This window comes from Emys orbicularis, chromosome 1, assembly GCF_028017835.1.
Source record: "Emys orbicularis isolate rEmyOrb1 chromosome 1, rEmyOrb1.hap1, whole genome shotgun sequence".
In the NCBI taxonomy this organism is placed as follows: Eukaryota; Metazoa; Chordata; order Testudines; family Emydidae; genus Emys; species Emys orbicularis.
The window spans coordinates 305,870,296-305,897,206 of record NC_088683.1 but is presented as its reverse complement, the minus strand read 5'-3'; the positions used below and the strand labels follow the sequence as shown (position 1 = coordinate 305,897,206).

At 39.7% G+C, this 26,911-nt stretch overlaps 1 protein-coding gene across 1 annotated transcript in view; it reads right to left on the bottom strand.

Moving 5' to 3' along the window:
- The window catches only part of AKAP11 (A-kinase anchoring protein 11), a 73,453-nt gene that overhangs the window by 21,825 nt on the left and 24,717 nt on the right, over positions 1 to 26,911 (bottom strand). Inside the window, exons 4-8 of the mRNA XM_065423390.1 lie at positions 20,217 to 20,264; positions 18,046 to 18,180; positions 15,338 to 15,602; positions 10,056 to 14,718; positions 7,127 to 7,282 (exon numbers count right to left, since the gene is read on the bottom strand). Coding sequence (XP_065279462.1) covers positions 7,127 to 7,282; positions 10,056 to 14,718; positions 15,338 to 15,602; positions 18,046 to 18,180; positions 20,217 to 20,264 — 5,267 coding nt within the window. The remainder of the gene's footprint in view (positions 1 to 7,126; positions 7,283 to 10,055; positions 14,719 to 15,337; positions 15,603 to 18,045; positions 18,181 to 20,216; positions 20,265 to 26,911) is intronic.

Below are 26,911 nucleotides of genomic sequence, written 5' to 3'. Positions count from 1 at the left end.
CAGGACCAAGTACTGTCCCTGACAGATTATTTTGCCCCAGATCCCTAAATAGCCCCCTCAAGGATTGAACTCACAACCCTGAATTTAGAAGGCCAATGCTCAAACCACTGAGCTTATGTGTATTAGTTCTAGATCATTTGAACCAATTTCTAAGATAAATGTAACTCTATTCTTCATTATGTTTAAAGCATAAGTTGCAAGGATATATTTCCAGAACATATCTGTACCTATGACAGCAAGGAGCATAGCATTGAAGTCATTCTGTATGACTGACAAGTCAATCTCCTCATTCTTTAACCTACTGCTTGCAAAAGTTAGAACAGCAAATCTCAACACAATCTTCAACAATGGGGGGAAAGTATGATTTTTTAGCCTGTTCTATTTCCTCTTCACTACAGATAAGATTCACAATCAGCAATGCACCAGCATGCATACCCCAACTGAATATAAACAGAGGAATCTTTTCAAAATATTAATTATGAGGAACTAAATCTGTAAGTGAACAAAATTACCAAATCGTCCCTGAAAATTGAATTAACGTAAGAACGGCCATACTGGGTCAGACCAAAGGTCCATCTAGCCCAGTATCCTGTCTGCCGACAATGGCCAATGCCAGGTGCCCCAGAAGGAATGAACAGAACAGATAATTATCAAGTGATCCAACCCCTGTCACCCATTCCCAGCTTCTGGCAAACAGAGGTTAGGGACACCATTCCTTCCCATCCTGGCTAATAGCCATTGATGGACCTATCCTCCATGAATTTATCTAGTTCTTTTTTGAACTCTGTTATAGTCTTGGCCTTCACAACATCCTCTGGCAAGGAGTTCCACCGGCTGACTGTGAGTTGAGTGAAGAAATACTTCCTTTTGTTTGTTTTAAACCCACTGCCTATTAATTTCATTTGGGGACCCCTAGTTCTTGTGTTATGAAAAGGAATAAATAACACTTCCTTATTTACTTTCACTTTCTCCACACCAGTCATGATTTTATAGATCTCTATCCTATCCCCCCCTTAATCGTCTCTTTTCCAACCTGAGAAGTCCCAGTCTTATTAATCTCTCCTCATACGGCAGCCGTTCCATACCCCTAATCATTTTTGTTGCCCTTTTCTGAATCTTTTCCAATTCCAATATTTTTTTTTTTGAGCTAGGGCAACCACATGTGCACACAGTATTCAAGATGTGGGCATACCATGGATTTAAATAGAGGCAATATGATATTTTCTGTCTTATTATCTATCCCTTTCTTAATAATTCCCAGCATTCTGTTCGCTTTTTTGACTGCCGCTGCACAGTGAGTGGATGTTTTCAGAGAACTATCCACAGTGACTCCAAGATCTCTTTCTTGAGTGGTAACAGTTAATTTAGAACCCATCATTTTATATGTATAGTTGGGATGTTTTCCAATGTGCATTACTTTGCATTTATCAACTTTGAATTTCATCTGCCATTTTGTTGCCCAGTCACCCAGTTTTGAGAGATCCTTTTGTAGCTCCTTGCAGTCTGCTTGGGACATAACTATCTTGAGGAGTTCTGTATCATCTGCAAATTTTGCTACCTCACTGTTTACCCCTTTTTCAAGATCATTTATGAATAGGTTAAATAGGACTGGATCCAGTATAGACCCCTGGGGGACACCACTATTTACCCCTCTCCATTCTGAAAACCGACCATTTATTCCTACCCTTTGTTTCCTATCTTTTAACCAGTTACCAATCCATGAGAGAACCTTCCCTCTTATCCCATGACTGCTTACTTTGCTTAAGAGCCTTTGGTGAGGGACCTTTTCAAAGGCTTTCTGAAAATCTAAATACACTATATCCACTGGATACCCCTTGTCCACATGCTTGTTGACCCTCTCAAAGAATTCTAGTAGATTGGTGAGGCATGATTTCCCTTTACAAAAACCATGTTGACTCTTCCCCAACAAATTATGTTCATCTGTGTGTCTGACAATTTTGTTCTTTACTATAGTTTCAACCAGTTTGCCCGGTACTGAAGTCAGGCTTATCGGCCTATAATTGCCAGGGTCACCTCTGGAGCCCTTTTTAAAAATCGGCATCATATTAGCTATCCTCCAGTCATCTGGTACAGAAGATGATTTAAATGATAGGTTACAGACTACAGTTAGTCCTGCAATTTCACATTTGAACTCTTGGGTGAATATCATCTGGTCCTGGTGACTTATTACTGTTTAGTTTATCAATTTGTTCCAAAACCTCCTCTAATGACACCTCAATCTGGGACAGTTCCTCAGATTTGTCACCTAAAAAGAATGGCTCAGGTTTGGGAATCTCCCTCACATCCTCAACCGTGAAGACCGATGCAAAGAATTCATTTAGTTTCTCTGCAATGGCCTTATCGTCCTTGAGTGCTCCTTTAGCATCTCGATCGTCCAGTGGCCCCACTGGTTGTTTAGCAGGCTTCCTACTTCTGATGTTCTTAAAAAAAATGTTTGCTGTTACTTTTTGAGTCTTTGGCTAGTTCTTCAAATTCTTTTTTGGCCTTCCTTCCTAATTATATTTTTATACTTCATTTGCCAGAGTTTATGCTCCTTTCTATTTTCCTCACTAGGATTTAACTTCCACTTTTTAAAGGATGCCTTTTTGCCTCTCACTGCTTCTTTTACTTTGTTGTTTAGCCATGGTGGCTCTTTTTCAGTTATCTTACTATGTTTTTTAATTTGGGGTACACATTTAAGTTGAGCCTCTATTATGGTGTCTTTAAAAAGTTTCCATGCAGCTTGCAGGGATTTCACTTTTGGTGATGTACCTTTTAATTTCTGTTTAACTAACCTCCTCATTTTTGTGTAGTTCCCCTTTCTGAAATTAAATACTACAGTGTTGAGCCGTTGTGGTGTTTTCCCCACCACAGGGATGTTAAAATTAATTATATTATGGTCACTATTACCAAGCGGTCCAGCTATATTCACCTCTTGGACCTGATCCTGTGCTCCACTTAGGACTAAATCAAGAATTGCTTGTCCTCTTGTGGGTTCCAGGACTAGCTGCTCCAAGAAGCAGTCATATAAGGTGTCAATAAACTTTATCTCTGCATCCTGTCCTGAGGTGATATGCACCCAGTCTATATGGGGATAGTTGAAATCCCGCATTATTGAGTTATTTATTTTAATAGCCTCTCTAATCTCCCTGAGCATTTCACAGTCACTATCACCATCCTGGTCAGGTGGTTGGTAATATATCCCTACTGCCATATTCTTATTATTCAAGCATGGAATTACTATCCATAGAGATTCTATGGTACAGTTTGGTTCATTTAAGATTTTTACTTCATTTGATTCTATGCTTTCTTTCACATACGTGCCACTCCCCCACCAGCACGACCTGTTCTGTCCTTCTGATATATTTTGTACCCTGGTATTACTCTGTCCCATTGATTATCCTCATTCCATCAAGTTTCTGTGATTAATTATGAGTTTGGTGCTCTAGTGTATTATGCAGGTTGAACCTCTCTAGTCCGGCACTCTCGGGACCTGACTGGTGCCGAACCAGAGAATTTGGTTTCCTGGTGCAAGTGCTGGAGGAACCAACTGGGGCAGAGCTCTTCTTGACCTGCTGCTCACAAACCGGGAAGAATTAGTAGGGGAAGCAAATGTGGATGGGAACCTGGGAGGCAGTGACCATGAGATGGTCGAGTTCAGGATACTGACACAAGGAAGAAAGGAGAGCAGGAGAATACGCACCCTGGACTTCAGAAAAGCAGACTTAGACTCCCTCAGGGAACTGATGGGCGGGATCCCCTGGGAGAACAACATGAGGGGCAAAGGAGTTCAGGAGAGCTGGCTGTATTTTAAAGAATCCTTATTGAGGTTGCAGGATCAAGCCATCCCTATGTGTAGAAAGAATAGTAAATATGGCAGACGACCAGCTTGGCTTAACAGTGAAATCCTTGCTGATCTTAAACACAAAAAAGAAGCTTACAAGAAGTGGAAGATTGGACACATGGCCAGGGAGGAGTATAAAAATATTGCTCAGGCATGCAGGAGTGAAATCAGGAAGGCCAAATCGCACTTGGGAGTTGCAGCTAGCAAGAGATGTTAAGAATAACAAGAAGGGTTTCTTCAAGTATATTGGCAACAAGAAGAAAGTCAAGGAAAGTGTGGGCCCCTTACTGAATGAGGGAGGCAACCTAGTGACAGAGGATGTGGAAAAAGCTAATGTACTCAATGCTTTTTTTGCCTCTGTCTTCATGAACAAGGTCAGCTCCCAGACTACTGCACTGGGCAGCACAGCATGGGGAGGAGGTGACCAGCCCTTTGTGGAGAAAGAAGTGGTTTGTGACTATTTAGAAAAGCTGGATGAGCACAAATCCATGGGGCCGGATGCGCTGCATCTGAGGGTGCTAAAGGAGTTGGTGGATGTGATTGCAGACCCATTGGCCATTATCTTTGAAAACTCATGGCGATTGGGGGAGGTCCTGGATGACTGGAAAAAGGCTAATGTAAGTGCCCATCTTTAAAAAAAGGAAGGAGGAGGATCCGGGGAACTACAGGCCAGTCAGCGTCACCTCAGTCCCTGGAAAAATCATGGCGCAGGTCCTCAAGGAATCAATTCTGAAGCACTTAGAGGACAGGAAAGTAGTGATCAGGAACAGTCAGCATGGATTCACCAAGGGGAAGTCATGCCTGACTAACCTAATTGCCTTCTATGAGGAGATAACTGGCTCTGTGGATGAGGGGAAAGCAGTGGACATGTTATTCCTTGACTTTAGCAAAGCTTTCAATACCGTCTCCCACAGTATTCTTGCTGGCAAGTTAAAGAAGTATGGACTGGATGAATGGACTATAAGATGGATAGAAAGCTGGCTAGATCGTCGGGCTCAACGGGTAGTGATCAAAGGCTCCATGTCTAGTTGGCAGCCGGTATCAAGCAGAGTGCCCCAAGGGTCGGTCCTGGGGCTGGTTTTGTTCAAGATCTTCATTAATGATCTGGAAGATGGTGTGGACTGCACTCTCAGCAAGTTTGCAGATGACACTAAACTGGGAGGAGTAGTAGAGACCCTGGAGGATAGGGATAGGATACAGAGGGACCTAGACAAATTAGAGGATTGGGCCCAAAGAAACCTGATGAGGTTCAACAAGGACAAGTGCAGAGTCCTGCACTTAGGACGGAAGAATCCCATGCACTGCTACTGACTAGGGACTGAATGGCTAGGCAGCAGTTCTGCAGAAAAGGACCTAGGGGTTACAGTGGACGAGAAGCTGGATATGAGTCAACAGTGAGCCCTTGTTGCCAAGAAGGCTAACAGCATTTTGGGCTGTATAAGTAGGGGCATTGCCAGCAGATCAAAGGACGTGTTCATTCCCCTCTATTCGACATTGGTGAGGCCTCATCTGGAGTACTGTGTCCAGTTTTGGGCCCCACACTACAAGAAGGATGTGGAAAAATTGGAAAGAGTCCAGCAGAGGGCAACAAAAATGATTAGGGGGCTAGAGCACATGACTTATGAGGAGAGGCTGAGCGAACTGGGATTGTTTAGTCTGCAGAAGAGAAGAATGAGGGGGGATTTGATAGCTGCTTTCAACTACCTGAAAGGGGGTTCCAAAGAGGATGGATCTAGACTGTTCTCAGTGGTACCAGATGACAGAACAAGTTGCAGTGGGGGAGGTTTAGGTTGGATATTAGGAAAAACTTTTTCACTAGGAGGGTGGTGAAGCACTGGAATGGGTTACCTAGGGAGGTGGTGGAATCTCCTTCCTTAGAGGTTTTTAAAGGTCAGGCTTGACAAAGCCCTGGCTGGGATGATTTAGTTGGGAATTGGTCCTGCTTTGGGGTCGGACTATATGACCTCCTGAGGTCCCTTCCAACCCTGATATTCTATGATTCTATGACTGCCAAACCATGGGAGGTCAATGCAGAGTGCCAGCGGGTCTCCATAGGTGTGGGAACTAGTAAATTATTATCTGTTTTCAGAAGCTCATAACTTTCTGGAAAATATTTCTTTCCAGCTCAAATTTTACATGCATAGGTTAGCCCCAACCTACAGATGGAGTTCTAAGGAAATTTTGGGGAAAAAAAAAAGTTCTCCTGCTTATGAGTTATGAAAGGTGAAAAAAACCTCATACTTTCCCCAAATTTAAGTAATCTGAGATATACTTTTCCTCTTACAACTAAAACAAAACAAAAAACAGACAAAACTATAATCTGAAATGTTCATGTTAACTAGTCCTCAATAAGGATGAAGCCCTTATGTTATTTGAAAAAAAAAAATAAAGTCAATTATATACATGTACAGTGGAAATTTTTGTTACTGTGGGAGCTACTATGCTAACTGCAGCTCTACATTAACATACTAATTAGTATCTTTGCAGATAAAATGGATTCTCTACTGAAATCTTAATTCTCCTGTGGAGCAAATGAGCTCTGCAGGAGGGAGCCCCTATTCTGAAGAGTTTATAAATCAGTGTAAGGGTCAGTTTTACAATGTTGAAAGCAACAGAGCTTATAAGCTCTCCAAGATCAATAATTTCCGTTGAATTTATAAATTCAATCAACAAATCCACGGATGTGTAAACTCTACAAGCCTAACGTGCGCCAAATTTTTCTTGTTTTTTTGTTTGTTTGTTTGTTTGGTTTCCTCTGTTTTGGGGCTGGTTATTTATTTATTTTTGGTAAAAACCAGCAAATTAAAATACAAAATCTTAAATGATTAAGAACCTAAGCGTTAAAAATTAAGAAAATAAAAATTACTGTATTCATGTTATCCATGCCATGTTACATATACATTGCATTTAGCACTCCTGTGTTGCTTTTAAAATTAGTATATTAATATACTGTCATTAAATATATACGGTATTCAGATTTTACTCATGACGTGTCAACATTACTATAAAAACTGTAACTTGATTTCTTGCCATGAGAGTTTAAAATGCATACCTTAACTATTGATATACAATTTGTATAGGTATGAACGTGAATTCACACTAGAAAAATCCCCTTCTGAAGGGCAACACTGATTTAAACATAATAATGCTGAAGTCAATTTTAGTGAAAAAGCATCTTTCTGTTCAATGGAAAATAAACCTTTCTGAGGAAAGAGAGAAAGCTAAACCAGATCAACATACATTGAGGTGATTGTGTAAGCAAATAAACGTGTTTACAGTTACCTGTCACTGAGGTGAAGGAAACTGCTGCTCTCATCGGGATGTTCATCTTCAAAGCTTAGATTGGACCAGCTGCCAGTGCTATCATCACCAATACTGAGACTCATCTGCTGGCTAACTATAGATTCAGCTGAGTGAAATCCTTCTCTTCCCATAGAACTAAACAAAAATGAAGATGACAGCATTACTAGGTGTATTTCACATTGTTCTGCAAAAATTCACTGAGCCTAATTAGCAAAGCAGGGGACATTTGTCAACTGACTCAACTATTCCCTTTTGGATTTACAATTCTCAGAGACTATATATTACACTTTTGTAAGGAGATTCAAGTCTGAGAGCACCACTTAGGACCATCTTTCACTGGGGAAGTTGGGCAGTAGCATGGACACAAACCCTAATTTGAAAAACTAGTTTGCAGCATTCCAGCATTGGCAGAGCCCTAGTGCCTGGGCAGTTCAGTCTTGTAGACTTCACATTTACTACAGTGACTACACCTACACAGGGAGGACCTGGCATCTTTGGACTTGTCTGCACGACAAAATGTTAGCTAAAATTTCCCAGTGTCGCTCTGACCAATTCAGCTTCATCAAGGCTAACACAGTCACTGGCATTTTAAGCACCCTGTCATACAGAACTGCACAAGAGTAGACAACATGATGCTTAAAATGCTGGTGGCCTCCTACAGCCCTCTCTGTATTAGAAAAAATGTCCTAGTGTAAACATAGGCTTAGTCTCCCTGTTTCAGAAAAAAACAGGCATGTCCATTTATTTATAGACTTTTCCCCTCTGCACAAGAAGCCTGAAAAATCTAGACTTTCAATACCTAGAACCAAATCAAGTGAGCAGGCTTAATTTGCATTAAAGGTATTTATAAAACCCTTCATCAGACCCATTCTAATAACACAAAAGAAAACTGAGGTCATTTTGCAAAGTAGTTCAGTCTGAAAATTTGCCTGGCAAGTGCATATAAACTACTCTTAGGGACATATTGTGGCTGCCCATGTGCAGCTGTGCTGTGGCTAGAGGGTACAGAAAGTCCTATTTGCTCACCAACTCTTCAAAGGAAAGAGTCATAATACGGCTGCTGTGTTCACAAAGTATGAAGATGACCATGATTGTGCTACAGGCAACACTTCACATTTTAAATGGGGTATGTGTAGTTCTGAGGTGTGGCAAGAGTCCTTTTCCACAACATTAGCTAATACCATTAGGTGAGTGCTATGAGGGGAAGAAGGGAAAAGGGAGAGACAGGCAGACACACACACACACTTTTTATACCGTGTACTAAGTACAAATGATGAATATGCTCCTCACAGCAACCTTTGGAGTCCGTATATCTTATAGAGCCACAATGTCTCCCTCTGACACTACTGGACTGGTGCATAGCTGCTTCTCCAATCCATCATTCTCTTGGGCTCTCAGCACCATAATTAAACTTGAAACTTTACATGAAGTTTTGATTAAAAAGCTGCATTTCTGAACCTCTTGCTGAAAAGTGGCATTTCTGACATCAACAGTATAAGAACTCAACAGCACTTTATTTATAAGGTATATTCTCATTTAATATTACATGTACTCTGAATAAGGATTCCAAATAACCTAAGTACAAGGGCCAAGTAATATGAATTCTCAGTCTTCTATCTTTATATGCTACAGGGAACTTTTAGTGGAAGGTCTATACTAGAAGGCAATCAAAAAAGGACAGGAAAAGTTCCTTGAGTTTTGGTAGCAGTTCTGTGAGAGAATGAAAGATCTATCTTTTAGAATATAAGCTCTTCAGGGCAGAAACCATAATTTATTATGTGTTTATACACATCATAATTTTGCCTTGAAAAACTGGGAGTAGCCTGGTTGGAGCCATTAGGCACCACCACAGTACGTTAACATATCCAGGTATTTACATTATACATCACCAGACCATCTCAGAGTCAAGCAAATAAAACATAGTTTATTGCCAAGCAGATCTCACTCCAAGGCCATGATGAGAGAAATACATTGTTATTAATTATTACTCAGTGAAAAACTACGCTGAAGAGATAGGTCTTGCACTTGGACATGTAAATGGTGTTATTTGAAGTCACTCTGATCTTTGTAAAATCTATTTTCATTAAGAACTAGATGTTAATGTACCTTCTCATTTACTAATTCAACCACATTCGGTGCCATCTTCTATCAAGATATTTAAAGACATTCATTTCTTTCAATATACCTAAAAAATATGGTATAGTTTAAGGACTTGTAATACATTAGTCCTTATCAACAATGTAGCAAGAGCCTGCAAACCAGTTTCTAGTCTGCTTTAATAATCCTTTATCAACTAAAATCATATATAAAAATAAAATCATTCTTATTTCATATTTATTTCATATTTCTATTTTCAAATATACACAATTTTTTTCTTCCAGAAATTAAGACAGTGTTAATGTAAACACCTACTTAATGTAATACGTTTGCTCTTGCTGTACATTGCATGTCACCGATTCTGTAAGTCAGTACTTTACAGCTAATGCAGCTATAGACAGAATTGGATTATACTGTGGCTCACAGATCAACTGAATTCCAGTAATTTATATCACTGATAAAACAATCTGATCAAGATGTTAGAGAAAACAAATCACAGAATCCCATTTACCAGAGTCACCCATCAGAGCATAAGTACATTCTAAAGTAGGCTAGAAACTAGTTTGCACTGACATTGAGCTCCTGTAACTGACAAGATCATTATTATTATTAAAAAATTCCAAACAGCCTGGAGGCCACCAGCAGGAGGTTCCAAAGTAAACTTTATAATTTAAAATTATATTTTCAGAATGTAATTGTGGCAAAAAGTGCTTCTGACCATATACATTTCCAGATTAATAAATTAAGCAAAGTGGGTGCCATTTTCTGGTAACAATAGCAAGAGAATAAGAGGGAGAGAATGTAATGTTACCTTATGTTAACAGCCTGACCAATATTAGTCATAGCTGAAGTCATTATTTCTGTAGTAAGGCTTTCAGCAAAGCTGACTCCACCATGTCCAATACCACTATCAGCTGTCAGACTTGTGTTACTCAGCTCTCTCTCTGCTTTCTCAATAGCTGCACCAACCACCTTCTCAGAAAATACTGTCTTCTGTTCCATGTCAATGTGAATTTTGGGAATATCAAGGTGAAAAAGTCTTGATTTTTGACAGACACCACCCAACCCTGAATTGGGGATCTGCCTGATTCTAGGGAGGGGTTCTTGTCCAGGCAGGTGTGGAGATGAACTTCCAGTACAATACTGATATTCCTTCATACTACAGTATCTGCAGGCTGTTCCAGAAAATGGAGACAACTTTTCTGTGTAAGTGAATCTATCCCCATTTTTCCTGTTTTCAGCAGCTTGGAGAACAGCAGACTCCAAACTCATTTCTAAGGTGTCATCCACTACTTTTCTAGCATACTCTTCTATAGCTTGAATGATGCCTTCTCGGTAGCCATATTCATTTAAATTGCCTGTGCTATGATACAGTTTATGTTTTTGTGAGAAAGGAAGAACTGTTTTAGAAAGTGTTGTTTTAAGGCGGTCCCCTGTGGCTTCATCAAATTTAGATTTTCTATACAGACAGGAATCTGTTAAGGATTTTGGCAAGCAAACTGCTGACATTTTCAGTTTTCTTCTGACATCACATGTTATACGATGAGCAAGGGATTCAGAAAAATGTAACAACTCTGTACCTTCAGTTCTGTGTACATTGTTTATTTCACAGGCTTGGCCTCCACACCTATGAACACCACTTTTCATTTGCCATTTTGTATCCATATCTTTGTTCAATATTTTGAACAGCTCAAGCCTACCATTTACCTGTGTGTTCTGTACAGGAAATATTCTTCTGTTGTATGTCAGTTTGATTTTCCTGGCAGCTTGTTGTAGGCCTGATTTTATAGATCTATAAGCAAGTCTACTAGCATACTGATCCATTATTAACTCACTGTTGCCACCTTCCCTTTTCAGAACTCGAATGATGTGATCTGCATATTCATCGGTCACGCTCTCACAGCTTGGATACCTGTAAGTCAGACCGGTTGTTCCTAAACTCTGAGGTAAAGAAAGTACGGATGAATCTACCTCTCTGGACCACTGATTTACTACCGGACACCACCTCTCTTTTGACCTACAGTCTCTATCATCTTTTCTGAGAGAAAGACAATCTACATGACAGTTAACCCGCTTCAACCTCAGCAGCTTGCAATGCCTTGATTTTATCATCTTCTTAGCCTCACTGATAACCTTTCCAGCCATATCACCTGCATAATTCCACAACGAATGTAAAGTTTCTTCTGGGATATTTATAAAGGCAGTATACCCACATATTTTGTTTTGTGCATTTAATTGGCAGTGTCTGTCAGCTTCTCTTTTAATTGTTTTATCATCTAAATGGGAAGCAGCCATTTCAGTTGCCATAGAAATGATATGACCAGCTAAATGATCAGCATACTGTACTGTTTTCTCTGAATGTTCAGTTTTCTCCACAAGCATTTCAGAGTGTTCTTCGTCTTCACTGCTTTCAACTTCTTCAGAAAGTGATCGCATGAGTTTCAGCATAAACTCTTCCTTTTCCAAGGAGTCATGTTCAGTTGCAGACAAGGCAGCAGCAGATGAGTTATAAGGTGTAGAAGGTGGTGTCGCAGGTGCAAACTCCTTTGCTAATTCTCCCTTGAGTTTCTTGGTTAGCTTCCTTAGGTTCCATTCAGAACTAGTCTGAGATGGTACTAAAGGAGTTGGTGGTGGTGTATCAGGTACTGCACAGACATTTCCATCTCTGATGCTTGATTTATCTTCCATCTGCAAAGAATCTTCACAGCCAAACATCACCAAAGAAAGGTTACTTGCATGTAGAAAACAGCTCTCCTGCCCAAAAGCTGAAGGAGCTAGCGTTGTTTTTTGCATATCATGTTTTTTCAATAGTTTACTTTGGGATTTTATTGAACAGCTTCCTGAATCAGTAAACTCTTCTACATTACACCTAGCGAGAGTCACAGTAGGACAAGGAGGTGGAGTGCTTGAAGAAAACCTACATACTTCATTTCCTTTACGTTCCTGAACACAATCTTTAGGTACTGAAAGTAAACACTGAGCAGAGTCAACTGACGTAACAAGAAAATTAGGTGGGTTATTCAGAGGCAGCTGTTGCGGTTCCACAATTATAGGAACACATCTGTGATTCTCAGATTCTTGTTTCTTTACTGCACTACGCAGTTCTTTTTTACAGTTATCTGTGTTCATCTGTAAGCCTCCATTACATTCTACAGTCTCATTTGTGTGGGAGAATATAGATTTAGTTTCATCTACAGACTGTTTTACAATATACTTGGACAAATGATCAGCAAAAGTATTCTTAGGGATATCTCCACCAACACACTGACAACGAGGTGTTTTTCTAGTTACAAAATCTGTATATTCCTCCACTGTTTTGGTAACCCCGGATGAGGTTATTGCTTCATACGCCTCATTTACTATCATATCTACCATTGTTCCAGAGAAACTGTTGATGCTTGTTGGCCCAGTTGTTAAATCTGAAATATTATTCACTCCGGGATTGTTGTTTGTTTGTTTGAAATCATTCTGGTTAAAAAAACATTGCGCACTACTTTCACTGTGATCTGCAGTCAGGTAAATATTTCTAAGAGAAGCCACTTCCTCTTCTCTCTTTTTTGTTGTAAAATATGGCTGTGTAGCGTCTTTGTACATTTTCAGACTGCCATCTGCTGTCGGACAAGTCCATACTTTTGGCTTATAAACATCAGATGAAGTCTGATGTTGACAAAGTGCTGTTCCAGCTAAGGGCACTGGTATTGAACTTACAACACCAGAAGTACAAAACAAGGCTTGTTGTACAGTATATTCTTTTCCAGTTTCTTGTATTGGATTCAATGCTAAAAGTGCATTATCATGAAAATTAGGAAAAGTAGTGGTAGTCTGTGTTGACTGCAATGTACTTTCTGCACTTACATATTTCATGTTGTCCATGGAAACACTAATTGCTGCTTGCGTTGTGAAGGTAACATCAACCTGGGATAATTCAATGAAAGCTTCCTGAATGACAGATTCAGACAAATCTTTGGCATATGATCTCACTACTTTGTCTTCATAATCAAAGGGCCAATCCCGTGCAGTCGTTGGTGTTGATGGATGTGAAAACTGGCAGACTTCCATGATTCCCTCAAAAATAAGTTCCTCAGTGAGGTCTGCTGCAAATCTTGCAACTGTGTTAGTAAATATTTGTTTCTTTACGTATCGCATTTCTTTTAAAGCACTTGTTATAGCTTCACTGACCATAAAGCTTGCTAGCCCATTAATGGCACGTTCCTTCAGTGACAAGGCTCGCCGCCTTCCTATCTCATAAAAAGCCATTTGGAAGACTGAAGAAGTCAATCTAGCAGCCAAGTGACACAGTGCATTGGTGCATGAAGAAACTCCTTTTTGTAAGTCTTTAAATGCACTACCAAAACTTTTTTCAACCAGTTCTGTTGCAAATTTTTGTATGCTGTCTTTAATCATTAGTGATTTGTGTTTAGATTTAACTTTCTTATCTGGCTCGTCAGAAGTTTTCCTCTGGAGTTCTGCATTTTGACCTTTTCCCTCTTTTAAGACAATCCTATTAAGGCTGCAAATGTTTTCAGCATGTTTCTGTAGTGATGTAGACGGAGAATGAAAAACAGAACCCAGTATTTCAAATGAAACACTGTTTGCATAATCTGAATATTCACTATAAAGTGTATCATGATTTTGATTAAGCCCATCTCCATTGATATCCATCCGACAAAGACATTCAGTTGAAGCACAGTTCCCTAGTGGGCTGAAAGCTGATGATCTTATAGGGCTGAACAAACTTCCATTGTCTTCTCCTGTTTTCACTGGCCGAGGGGAGTCTGGAACATCAAAGAGGCTGCTATAGGGCGATTCTGGTTTACGAGGAGTTGGCTTCCTTACATTGGCTGGAAGAGTGGGACGATCAAACTTGAATTTTTGAGGATTCATAGTAGTAGTTTTAGAATACAATTGTTCAAGGGCAATCTTTCTCTTCTGGGGTGGATTACCAAGGATGGGATCCCTTATAAGTTTACAAGTACTTTCCAGAGTCTGTTCCAGTTCATCAAACTGATCAAAACTATCAAAAAATTCACTTACTTCTGAGTCTGAGTCCTCTATACCATCTTTCACTACTGGAATTTTTGGTAGCTGAAGTTTTGCCTTCAAGCTTTTTTGATACCCTTCTTCATCTAAGAAGATAACAGGGCTAGGGCTGGAGCAATCTGACTCAGATGATTCAGCAGGAGAGGAAGAAAACAATGTTTTATGCAAAACATTAACATGTTGATCAGAGGAATTACATGGCTTGTAAAAACTCCTCTGTATCCAAGGATCAGAAATAGAGGTTGTGACTGAATTCTTTACAGATGAAGACAGTTCTTTAAGTCCCAAGATATTTATCAGAGAAGCAGAAGATTTGGCAGATGATTTTCGACGCCCAGAGCTCACAATGATCTTTGAGTCAATAGCTTCTAAACAATGAGCAGGGATGGTCTGTGAAGCAGCATCCCGGTGATTCTTAGTAGTATAGGTTGTACCTAAAAAGAAAAAGAAAATACTTTAAAAACAAAAGAGAGACTAAAATAGCAAACTGGATAATTGATTTTGATAGCAATATCTAGATTTGTAATTATTACAACAGGTTAGAGGGTCTTTTAAGACCAGAGAAAATTTTAAAGAATAAAGTATTCCATAAGCACTTTTTTTTGTCAATGATAGTTCCCCTACTACTGCAGGTCTTCTTCTTAGCATATGCGCAATGTGCCTCAGGTGGCGCATGGCCAGGATTCTTCACGGAATTTGGTCCACTGGTTGGATCATTAGCTTCCCCAGCCCGGGCTGGGTACTGATGAGGAGTGTGAAGTGAATGGGACTAAGAGCTCTCGCCTTCATATCACAGATTCTACTTTTTCTGGATCTGACACCGAGTCAAAATTGTTGCTTTATGTCACATGCATGCTGATGTGGAAAGAATGGTGAAATCTCAATTATTTTTTTTTAATTTTTTTTTATTAAAGGGGTCTTGTATGATGGTAATTAGCAAAAAATAATTCGATATGGGTTTCATGTAGTTTACCACAGCATGAAAATCTCTCTTTAGCCTAAATTGCAACAAACGAGCTCTGCAATCTATTTCAACAGGGCATGAAAACTAACCAGCATTTTGTATCTTTGAAGGTTCATCCTCATCTAAATGCTCAAAAGCAGTGACAAAATCATCCTCAATTGAAGACACCGACTGATTAGTGTCATCATCCTCTGCATGGGACATCTCTGTTTCATGTTTCTGTAATGAGTATACTTCCATTGTATATCTTACACCAGTAGCGTATTTGCTCAGTAAGGTAAATACAGAATCAACTTTGATCCTTGGGAACGAGGGAGACAATCTCATCACACAAAGCACTCCAGAAAGGTGATGCTTGAGAAAGAAAAACAAGAAAACAAAACAGTGTTCTCAATAACACACTTTCATCTATAATGTAAACTTGGAATCATTTAAAATGGCAAGAACAACAAGAGCACAGGTCAAGGACATAAACTGTAGTGAAATTGTCACTAAAGACATTTGTTAATACTATTGTAATTTAAAAGGTATAACAATAATTTAAGTCTTCAATGCATATTACAAACAAAACTCCATTTTACAGATGAGGAGAGTGAGGTAAAGAGGTTAAGTAATTTATCCAACATCACTAGAGCCAAGTTTTGAGACGGTTTAGAGGCCACTCTTATCCTCTAAGTCAGGGGTCGGCAACCTACAGCACGCGAGCCGATTTTGAGTGGCACGCTGCCTGCCCGGTGAGAGGAGGAGGAGGAGGAGGAGGGGCAGAGGGGTCGGAAAGCACCACGCTGGGGGAAGAAGCGGGGGAGGAGGGAAGCTTGGCTGCCGCAGGACCAAGCTTCTGCCTCCTGCCCCTGCAGGGGAGAGCGGTGGGGGGAGGGGGGGTGTCTCGGCCCACCGCTCTCCCCTGCGGGGGCAGGAGGCAGAAGCTTGGTCCTGCGGCAGCCAAGCTTCCCCCCACCCCCGCTTCTTCCCCCAGTGTGGTGCATTCCGGCCCCTCCTCCTCCCCCGCCCTGCTGGCGACAGCCCAGAGCCGAGCGGCAGCGTGCTCCCTGTTCCGTAGAGGAGGCAGAGAGAGGTAGGGATGGGCCTTGGGGAAGGGGGTGGAACAGGGCATATTCCTCCCAGCCCCCTGCCATGAGCCGCTCAGGGGAAGGGGGCTGGGGGCACCCCCACGAGCCGAGCTCCCCAGCCTTCTGCCCTGCACCTCCACACACACACCCCAGCCCTCTGCCCTGACCTCGAGTCGCCCCCAACACCCAGCCTTCTGCCCTGCACCTCCACACACCCCCAGCCCTCTGCCCTGACCTCCCCCCCAACACCCAGCCTTCTGCCCTGCATCCCCCACACATCCCCCAGCCTTCTGCCCTGAACCCCCCCACACACCCAGCCTTCTGCCCTGCACCTCCACACACCCCCAGCCCTCTGCCCTGACCGCCCCCCAACACCCACTCCCAACAAACAGAAAACAAAAAAAACCCTTCTGGTTTGTTCTAAGTAGTTTTACTCCTGCAAGTAATACAATTACTTCATTATACATTATTAGTCAAAATAGTTTTAACAAATTCTAGCTATCTTTACTGACATTTGGAGAGGAAATGGGAAGTATCAAGTGTTGGGAGCACCTAGCCTATCCTGTAACTTCTCTCCCCTGTTGTTTGACAGAAGAATAGCACTATATCTGAGAAGAATAAGGGCATATCTACACCACAAAATTTAGTCGACATAAGTCGACAAACAGCCACCATAGTAATTAATTTGAATTTTAATGTCCACCCTATGCTCCTTCTGTCGCCGGTGTGCGATCTCACTAGGAGGACACTGCCGTCGACCTAACTACATCGACTTAAGCGCTATATTTCTCAGAGATGGAGTTATTAAGTCAGCATAGTGGGTGACTTACATTGGCGGGAGCAACATTTTAGTGCAGACGCTTACAGAGTTAGGCTAATGAGATGCCTTACGTCGACCTAATTCTGTAGAGTAGACCAGGCCTCACTCAACCAGTTTCATCTTCCTTCCAAATGGCAGTACAAAGGGACTATGGTGTGGGGAGCAGAGGTATGTGGACTACTGGATGAGCACACAGGCATTTTGCAGAGGGCATGCTTTCACTGCATGCTCACCGTCAGGCAAGTCTGCTGATGCTCAGCCATGTTCAACACAGCCAACTGTGGTTCACTTTGGGGACGTCTCCAATTTTTTCCCCTTGGCCATCGAGACTCAGACTTTTGAATGGTGAAGAGGAAGGGAGAAAGGGCCCCACAGGGACTTGTTCCTAGCACATTTTCCTGCACAATTTGCTGTTGCCTAGTTCAGTGCTTATGGCTTCCACAGCAGAGTATCTTCCTAGAACTAGGAAGGAGAGAGGAAAGTACCTATGATAAAGTACCTTGCATTTCTTAATATTTCATAAATTGCAGCAGGAATGTCTTTAGTCAGTATAATATTTATACCACTATTAATAATATTAAAAATACCATCAGACAAGGTGGGTGAGCTCTGTGTAAACTCTATGTAAGCTCGAAGATGTGTGTCTTTCACCAACAGAAATTGGTCCAACAAAAGATATATTACTTTACTCACCTTGTGTCTCTAATATCCTGGGACTAAAATAGCTACAACACTAAAAATACCAGAGCACTTATATAACACATATAGCTTCAAAACGCATTAATAAAGTAGCAATACCTGGCCAGGTTATTGCCAGGATTACTTTGTAACACACTTTTAAAAGATGAAGAAACTGCAAAACACATTAATATTCCGTGTACCTTATAAAAAGGATTAGGAATTTTACCTGATGTTTAGAGACATCGCTGGTTTCCATGGGTTTGTTTATATCCTTTAGAAAAATAACTTCATTTTCATTTAGACTACAGAAATGGAGTGATTTCAGAACATCTGGGAGCTCTACAGAAACAGCAGCCAATTCCTAATTCAAACACAAATTCACACACTAAGCATAAAACTAATATGTTAATGGTAAGGAAACTTTTTGATCTGGAGCACTAGAAAGTTAAATAAATATCGCCAGCCTCTAAGTCTGTCAAAATCACCACTCTCTTTCCCTTCAGTTTTCCAATTATATTCCCACACCAAATTGGAATCCTGCTTAAAGGGCTAGTTTACAACAGTGTTCTAATTCAAATCTCAAGATACCTCTACCAGAAGAAATATAATATCACTGCCTCTCAAGACTCAGGGAAACTTTTAAAAGCACCAAGGAGAGACTTGGGAGTAGTAAAGAGCAACAGAACATCACAGCAGGTATGTAAACACACAGAGGGAACATTTGCATGCAACTGTTTCCATCTGGTAATCTCCACATGCTGTAGGTTCACCATTATCGGGTTTGTATCTGAGCAGAATATTTAAAAAAAAATAATCAATTTAGGCTTATGTTTAACTAGGATCTTGGTCAACATGGAATTATGTTTACCTAAAATAAATATGCTGAAAAAATTGAGCGTTTAATATTATATTACTTACTTTTTAATACAGCATAAACATTGAGAAATTTTTAAAATTATGCTCAATCCAATATAAATTATTGAACACAGTGGACCCAGCTTTCTCTTAGTAAACAGAATTCTTTGTGCAACCTCAAGTAGAGAGCCCAAGGTTTGGACCTGTGTGCTTAGAAGAATATCTGTAAAGTGATTATTTTTACAGCACCCTTAGTGTACTTGGCACTGAATGCAAGTCTGAGCACAATTTAACTCACAATATTTATCCTTTTGCTTTTACCTACCAATGGACCGTTAACTATGAAAGCCTCTATATTTAATGACTAACACCTTCCACGATACACCTTGTGATTTATATTAGCTGTGGAGAGGATAAGTCATTTTGGGGTTCATGACCTAATCAGCAGCCTCTTTGGTGTGGTTTTCTAAGACATCTATTATTTTCCATTACAAGAACACACACAAAAAATAAAATGTCTAAAAGGTACAAGATAAGTTTTATGTCTCCCGATTTTCTTTTACACTTTATTGCACATGTTTAAATGCAAATATTGACACCCTGAAACCAAAATAATTTTAAAATTAACCACAATGTACTAATAAAATCAACAGCTCAGTGATACTTCTAATATTTATTTCACACCACTCTACTTCAAATTACAAGTAAATCATATTTCTCACTTATTTGTAAAACTCTAACTGCACAGTAGTCAAAAGTTCTACTTTGATATGACCTATAACATGCTGGGAAGGAGGAAAGCGTGAATTGCAAAGTAGTTTAATATATGACCTATAACATCTGGAACTAGGAGAGAGAGAACTACAAAGTAGTTTAAGGGCTTGTCAACACAGAACGTGCACGCATTTAATGAAAGGTAAGTTGTTAAACAGATTTAGTTAAACTAGTACAATTTTGTGCCTGAAGTTTCTTACATTGTTTTAAACTTGTCTGATATAATTTTAGCTTGTACCTATAGTTTACAAGAGTGTTCACATACAAAGTAGCACTGATTTATCCTCACTTCTGAAGTTAAACCAGGCCTGAGACTAAACACACACGAGAGAGAGGGTTAAATCCCTAATATTTTTTATAGTTGCATGAAATAGTCATCGTACTTTTGTTACACTCTTGTTTTAAAAACAAGAACTGCTTATCTAACTCTCCTAAGACTATCTTAAGATCTGGCCACGGGTATTTCAAAAAGCATAGACCCCAAGGCTGGCACTCAAGTTAACAAAAAAAAAAAAAAAAATGGAGGTTTAAGATTTTCCAGGCTTCTATATTCCAAATGAATACAAAACACTGGCGGTCATATGAAAATAAAAAAAAATTAAAACTGTTAATTTCAATGTTTAAAACAGACCATTTATTTTAAAAAGCATGTTCCACGGCATATTCTTGAAGTAAAGTAAGTATTAGGGCTCCCACACCAAAAACCATAAAATATCTCAGTTATAACTCAAGTGCTGGAGACAAAGTCATTTTTTGTATATACATTACCTGCATATGAGCAGCATCTGTCTCTCCAGCAAAACCTAGAAATGTGATCTGTAAAACAAGCATACAAACAATTTGAAATACAAGATCCAGAAAGAGTATCCTGGTTTTCTAATTATAGAGAAAGCTGCTTAGAACTGAAAAGTGTAATGACTATTTAAAGTAAAGCTTCATACTGTTATCCTCAAGATCCATTATGCCAGGAGAAATGGCCTTGTTCGGAGAATATAAATTGGTTCTGTTTTGCTCCAATAATTTAGGAGGAAAACCTATTTAACAGTTTGTTTTGAATCATAAGATTAGGGGGAAAAAAGTCTCATCTAATGCTTTGTTCCAAGTGCTAAATAAAAATACTGTTTCAGGAAGGCTCTTGGTCAATCTCGATGGTCACTGATTCCCAAAGGAAAGAAACTCAGGTGCCTGAAAACCAGTCACAGCTGCAGGGTGTAAGCAATTGATATCCAACATGTCCCAGTCTAGGAGTGGAAAAATCATGAGAGTCCATCCCAAGATAGGTAAAAGTCAGAGAGTATGCACTCAGAGACCAGAAAGGGGATAGCTAGCCTGTAACCATACCACAATCTCAACCTTAATTCCATTTTAACATAGGTTTATCTTTTTGTTTGGGAATGCACTATACAGATTTCAATACAAATGATGCTAAAATATTTACTAAAATAAGAGTCACAAAGCAGTTTAATATTAAGGTCAAAGCTGTGATACAGGCATCTATTCTGCAAAAATCCAAGATCTGCAGAATTTGATGTTATTTACCTTGGTAACCACTACTCAGACTTCAAATATATTATACCTCTACCCCGATATAACGCAACCCAATATAACATGAATTCGTATGTAACGTGGTAAAGCAGTGCTCCGGGGGGATCTGGCGGATCAAAGCAAGTTCGATATAACGTGGTTTCACCTATAATGTGGTAAGATTTTTTGGCTCCCGAGGACAGCGTTATATCTAGGTAGAGGTATACCACCATCTCAGATATACTTTAATTACACAAAAACTAAGTTTAAAAAGATTATTAAGGTTGTAAAGTCACGTAAACAAAAAAGTTAAGAAATGCCAAAATTAGTTGCCTATACAACCTTAATTTTGCCTCCTGGTGCATATTCATTAGGATATCTTTAATTACATGATCACATACTATTTTAGCCACAGGACCAGGCCTCATTTAGTGCACAGGACAGTGCTCATTTAATTAGCAGCTATTTAATATTGTGTTTTAGTTTCATTGTTCTATATCAGGGGTAGGGAACCTATAGCACAGGTGCTGAAGGCGGCACGTGAGCTGATTTTCAGTGGCACTCACATTGCCTGGGTCCTGGCCACTGGTCCGGGGGGCTCTGCATTTTATTTAATTTTAAATGAAGCTTCTTAAACATTTTAAAAACCTTATTTACTTTACATACAACAATAGTTTAGTTATATATTATAGGCTTATAGAAAGAGACCTTCTAAGAACGTTAAAATGTATTACTGGCACGCAAAACCTTAAATTAGAGTGAATGAATGAAGACTCGGCACACCACTTCTGAAAGGTTGCCGACCCCTGTTCTATATTTACCACATATTATTATTACAAACCCTGCTCTGAAGGCAGAATTATTCATTTTCTCATGGGCTCTTCTCTGATGTTCATCACTATAGTATCTTAGTGCTTCACAAACACTAATGAATTTAAGACACGCACACACACAGTAAGATGAGGGAATATAACTATCCCCATTTTACAGATGGAAAATGAGTCTCCAGGGTAGCATTCAACTGCCTTAACCCGGAGACCATTCCTTCTCTTCCTGCAATCCCCTGCCTCATTCACTGCATGCCTTCCAACTTCTGGAACATATGAGACAGGAGTCCTATAGACAATAGCCTCCTTCACTATACAATCTTGATTCATCCCCAGAACAGATCCATCTTGTGCACTGAATGAGGCAAGCAAGGGTCCTGTGGAAAAAACAATATGTAATTTAAAGATGGCACTGTAACACAAGCACAAGGCAGCTGAATTAAGGTTGCACACACAAACTAAACTTAAGTTTGGATTGCTTGATTTTGCAATCTAATATTCCCATAATGTAGGGTGGGGGGGGTAATATAATTTCCTAGGTTTTTAAAAAAGCTAACTAAAAAAAGCCCCCAGGAATTCCATCATGTGGCATTCATATTGGGTCCACATAGGTCATCAGCAGAGCGGAAAATTTAGATCCGCCACACAAACCTCTATTACTTGAGCTAACTGAGTAACTGATATCGGTAGTAGGTGGTCATCCTCTGTGGACCAGCATTAGAGATGAGTCACGCTTTGCCAGTGGGCTTCTCAGCTATTCAACGACAGCAGAACAAGAGTGACACTCAGGAATTTGGGGTGCTATTCCAGGCTCTGGAGGGAGTGTGCTTTACAGGGCCCAGACTATTTTGCCCATCCCCCACAAGCTTATCCCCTTCTGCCTCATTCCCATCAACCTGTCCCAGACCTAGTCCTGTCTCTTCCCCACTTCAGCCTCCTTGTCCCAGTCTCCACTCCTCCGGCTTATCACCCCAGTCCCAATCTCCTTGCCTAGCCAGTCCCCCCAGGCTCACTGTTCAAGCCCCAATCTCCCCCACTCCCAGTCCCCCCCACTCCCCACACCTAGTCCTAATATCCTTGCTCAGAAAGTCCCAGTTCCGCTCTCTCCCACCACAACTCCCTTTACCCAGTCTCCTCGCTCAGTCTGTTTACCCCTCTTGGCTACTCATCCTATCTGTCCTATCTATCCTCCATGCTCCCAGTCCTATACTCCCTTTCCAGTCTCTTAGAATCATAAAATTGTAAGCTGGAAGGGACCTCAAGAGCTCATCCAGTCCAATCCCCTGTGCTCAAGGCAGGACTAAGTATTATCTAGAACATCCCTGACAGGTGTTTGTCTAATCTGCTCTCAAAAAATCTCCAATGACAGAGATTCCACACTCTCCCTAGGCAATTTATTCCAGTGTTTAACTACCCTGATGGTTAGGAAGTTTTTCCTAATGTCCAACTTAAATTGCAGCAATGGTAGTTTTAAATCCATTGCTCTTTGTCCTATCTTCAGAGGTTAACAAGAACAATTTTTCTCCCTCCTCCTTGTAACTATCTCTTATGTACTTGAAAACTGTTATGTCCCTCACGCAGTCTTCTCCAGACTAAACAAACCCAATTTTTTCAATCTTCCCTCAGAGGTCATGTTTTCTAGACCTTTAATAATTTTTGCTGCTCTTCTCTGGACTTTCTCCAATTTGCCCACATGCAGTGTGTTTATAATATGCAAATTTAATCTAGGAAAATATTTACATAATAAACAAACTCAACCTGGATGCTGAAAGTCAAGCTATTATTTTTCTGTTACATATCACTAGTAATAAAGATGCTGAAATTGGGCCTTGGTTAATAATTATGTTGATAAGCGAGTCAAAGAGAATTCAGCTCACTTTTGAATCTCACTTTCTAATAATTTCACTGGTTATGCAGTGGTAATAAGAGTTAAAACTAATAAAAGGCTGTCAGTAAGGTAAGCAGACAGAATATATATAAAAAAGCAGATCTGTTAAATAAGGTGCTATTTTCATAAAACATTGAAGTTGATAATGCCTCTTCAATTCAGCCAATATGCACAGATTTGTACTGCAATTGTTCTATCTCCTTTACTCACCATATGATACTATATTTGAAGAAACTGCCTTTATAAAATTCAAATAGTTTTGAATGAATGCAGTTTGAACTGAAAGGTTCGAAAGATACTAAAAAAAAATCCAACACAAGTTGTTTTTTAATCAAACTCGTTCAGTATACCTTATGTTGAAATGCAATCATACAGATTAAATTAACATTTTAATCACCCTGCTCATCAGGAAACCATAGAATGTAGGGCTGGAAATGACCTCAAGAAATCATCTAGTCCAACCCCTTACACTGAGGCAGGATTAAGTACATCTAGATTATCCCTGTCAGGTGTTTGTTCTTTAAAACCTCCAACAACAGGAATTCCCTTGGTAACCTGTTCCAGTGCTTAACTATCCTTAAAATTAAAATATTTTTCCTAATAACAAATAATGTATAACAAATAGAAGAAAGTGGAAGTTGTTAGTAATGAATATAGATCATATAGAAGCTAAGAACTCTAGAAAACGGCTAAAGGAAGCAAAGGGACACAGGAGAAATCTAAAGCCAGCAGAGTTAAGGACAATAAGGAACAAAAAGAATCCTGACAATAGTAGAATCAACTAATTTCTGATGTCTTTTTTGAAAACTGTTCTTGGGTTTTTACTTGAAATGCAATTCTATTTTGACAAATGTATTAATTGGTTTGTGGGGTACCACATTTATTGTCTTCATGATTTAAAAAAAAAAAAATCTGCTCAGTTTGCAAGTACAGGAACTCCTCACTTAACGTTGTAGTTATGTTCCTAGAAAACGCGACTTCAAGCAAAATGATGTTAAGTGAATCCAATTTCCCCATAAGAATTAATATAAACGAGGGGGTTAGGTTCCAGGGAAATTTTTTTCCCAGACAAAAGATTATATATATATATATATATATATATATATATATATATACACACATACACACACACACACATACACATACATATACATACACACACACACATATATACACACACACACACACAGTATAAGTTTTAAACAAACAATTTAATAATAGTACACAGTGATGATTGTAAAGCTTGGTTGAGGTGGAGGAGTCAGAGGGTGGGATATTTCCCAGGGAATGCCTTACTGCTAAATGAACTAGCAATTGACTGAGCCCCTCAAGGGTTAACTCTCACAACACTCTACAAGGCAGCAGGAAAGGAGGGAGGGCAGACACACACCCTGTGTGTGAGAGAAAAAAAATGCACATTTCCCCTTTGAGTAGCTGACCCCAGGCTTAAGTACACTGCCTTGTTAATTAAATCAGCTTGCTGAGACCTGAGAAGCTCCCTCCCTCCATTGTATGTCCCCCCTGCTCTATGGAAGATGGGTTAAGCGGGGTGCAGGAGCAGGGGGGAGGGGGAGACACCCTGACATTAGCCCCCCTTTTCCCCGCTCCCTCCCATACAGCAAGCAGGAGTCTTTGGGAGCAGCTCCAAGGCAGAGGGCAGGAGCAGCACGTGCTAGTGGGGGGAGGGACAGCTGCTGCACAAGGAATTTAGGGGAGTGGGGAGCTGATGGGGGGCTGCTGGTCCACCCTTGTTCCAACCACCCACCAGCTAGCTGCAACGGGCTGCTCTCCCTACAAGCAGTGGACAAAACAGGCGGCTGCCAAACGACGTTAGAAGGGAGCATTTCACAACTTTAAACGAGCATGTTCCCTAATTGATCAGCAACTTAACATCGAAACAACGTTAACCGGGACGACTTTAAGTGAGGAGTTCCTGTAAAGGTAGAAGGCTTTTCTAACTGCCCAAGTGCAAACTCACCCTGCGGCTCTGAAAATCAAGCTGGATATTTTTCTTCTCATACAGACCAGATTCTGCTATTAGTTATACCTGTGCAACTCCATGTTATTCAAATTATACCCTAATTTAAATCTGTGGAACATCTGTGTTAGACTTCACCAGGATTGCATAATATAATAGAGGAAAAAATGTGGTCCTTCCATTAAAACTTTAACAACTCTATTGATAATACATGAGCCAGAAGAGAATCCAGCTCCAACTCTCACAGCTGTATTACCCCTACAAAAACAGAAGTAAACTTACATTGTCAGTAAGTCAGCAGATATGACTATAAACGCACAAAGGGGGAACAGATTTACTGAGCAAGAATATGCCATTTTTACAAAAAGTCACTTTTCAGATGAGAACTAATCTCTACGATGAATCCAATGTTTTCTCTGTTTTAGTTACAGGCAAATTTAAATTTCATGAAGGCCACTATCATCTCTAATATGTCCTGCAAGATCTTGACAATGAGGTTACTCTCTTGTATCTTGTTAGATTTTGTTAGATACTCAGAAATTCCACCATTTTTGTCCTGAGAAATTTAAAACCAAACTGGAGAAAGTCCTTAAAAGTATACTGTAAGGAGAATCTACCACTTTCAGTGGCCAATCACAGTATCACAAAACACAACCTGTTCAAATGCATTCATGATATGATCTTTAATTACACAGTTTAATACTTTGTATGCTGTATTAACCATGACAGAATGCAGACTGAAATACTTTTTAATGTAAAGAAAGTTTACTATATCTTACATTAAAATAATCAGGACAACTTCAAGTTATAGTCAAGTTAAAAAGAAAGTCAACAATGTTTTAATCTATTTGATTTCTAAATAATATAATTTAGTTGTCCTAGTTAAAGAAATGAAACAGTATAATTTAAATTAACCTGGCCAGTTTAAAAAGTGTTTGAGACCAAACATAATTTTTGTTTTTACTAGAAGTGGTTAATATGCAGAAAGCTGCATTACATTTCTTTGAAATATCTGATGATTGGTCCTCATTAAGTTAAATCATAGTAGTATATGTAAACAAAGCCAGGACATCATAATCCATTTTTGGATTAAATTAGATATTGCATCTTCTTTTCTTAGACTTTAGACCACATGATATTTCTCAAAAAGCGGAAATGTTTACTCTTTTGGTAAACTCCACCATTCTTCACTCTTCTGGTGAACGTAAAAGCAATTAATTAGGTAGGAGGGTAGAGTTTATTTGCA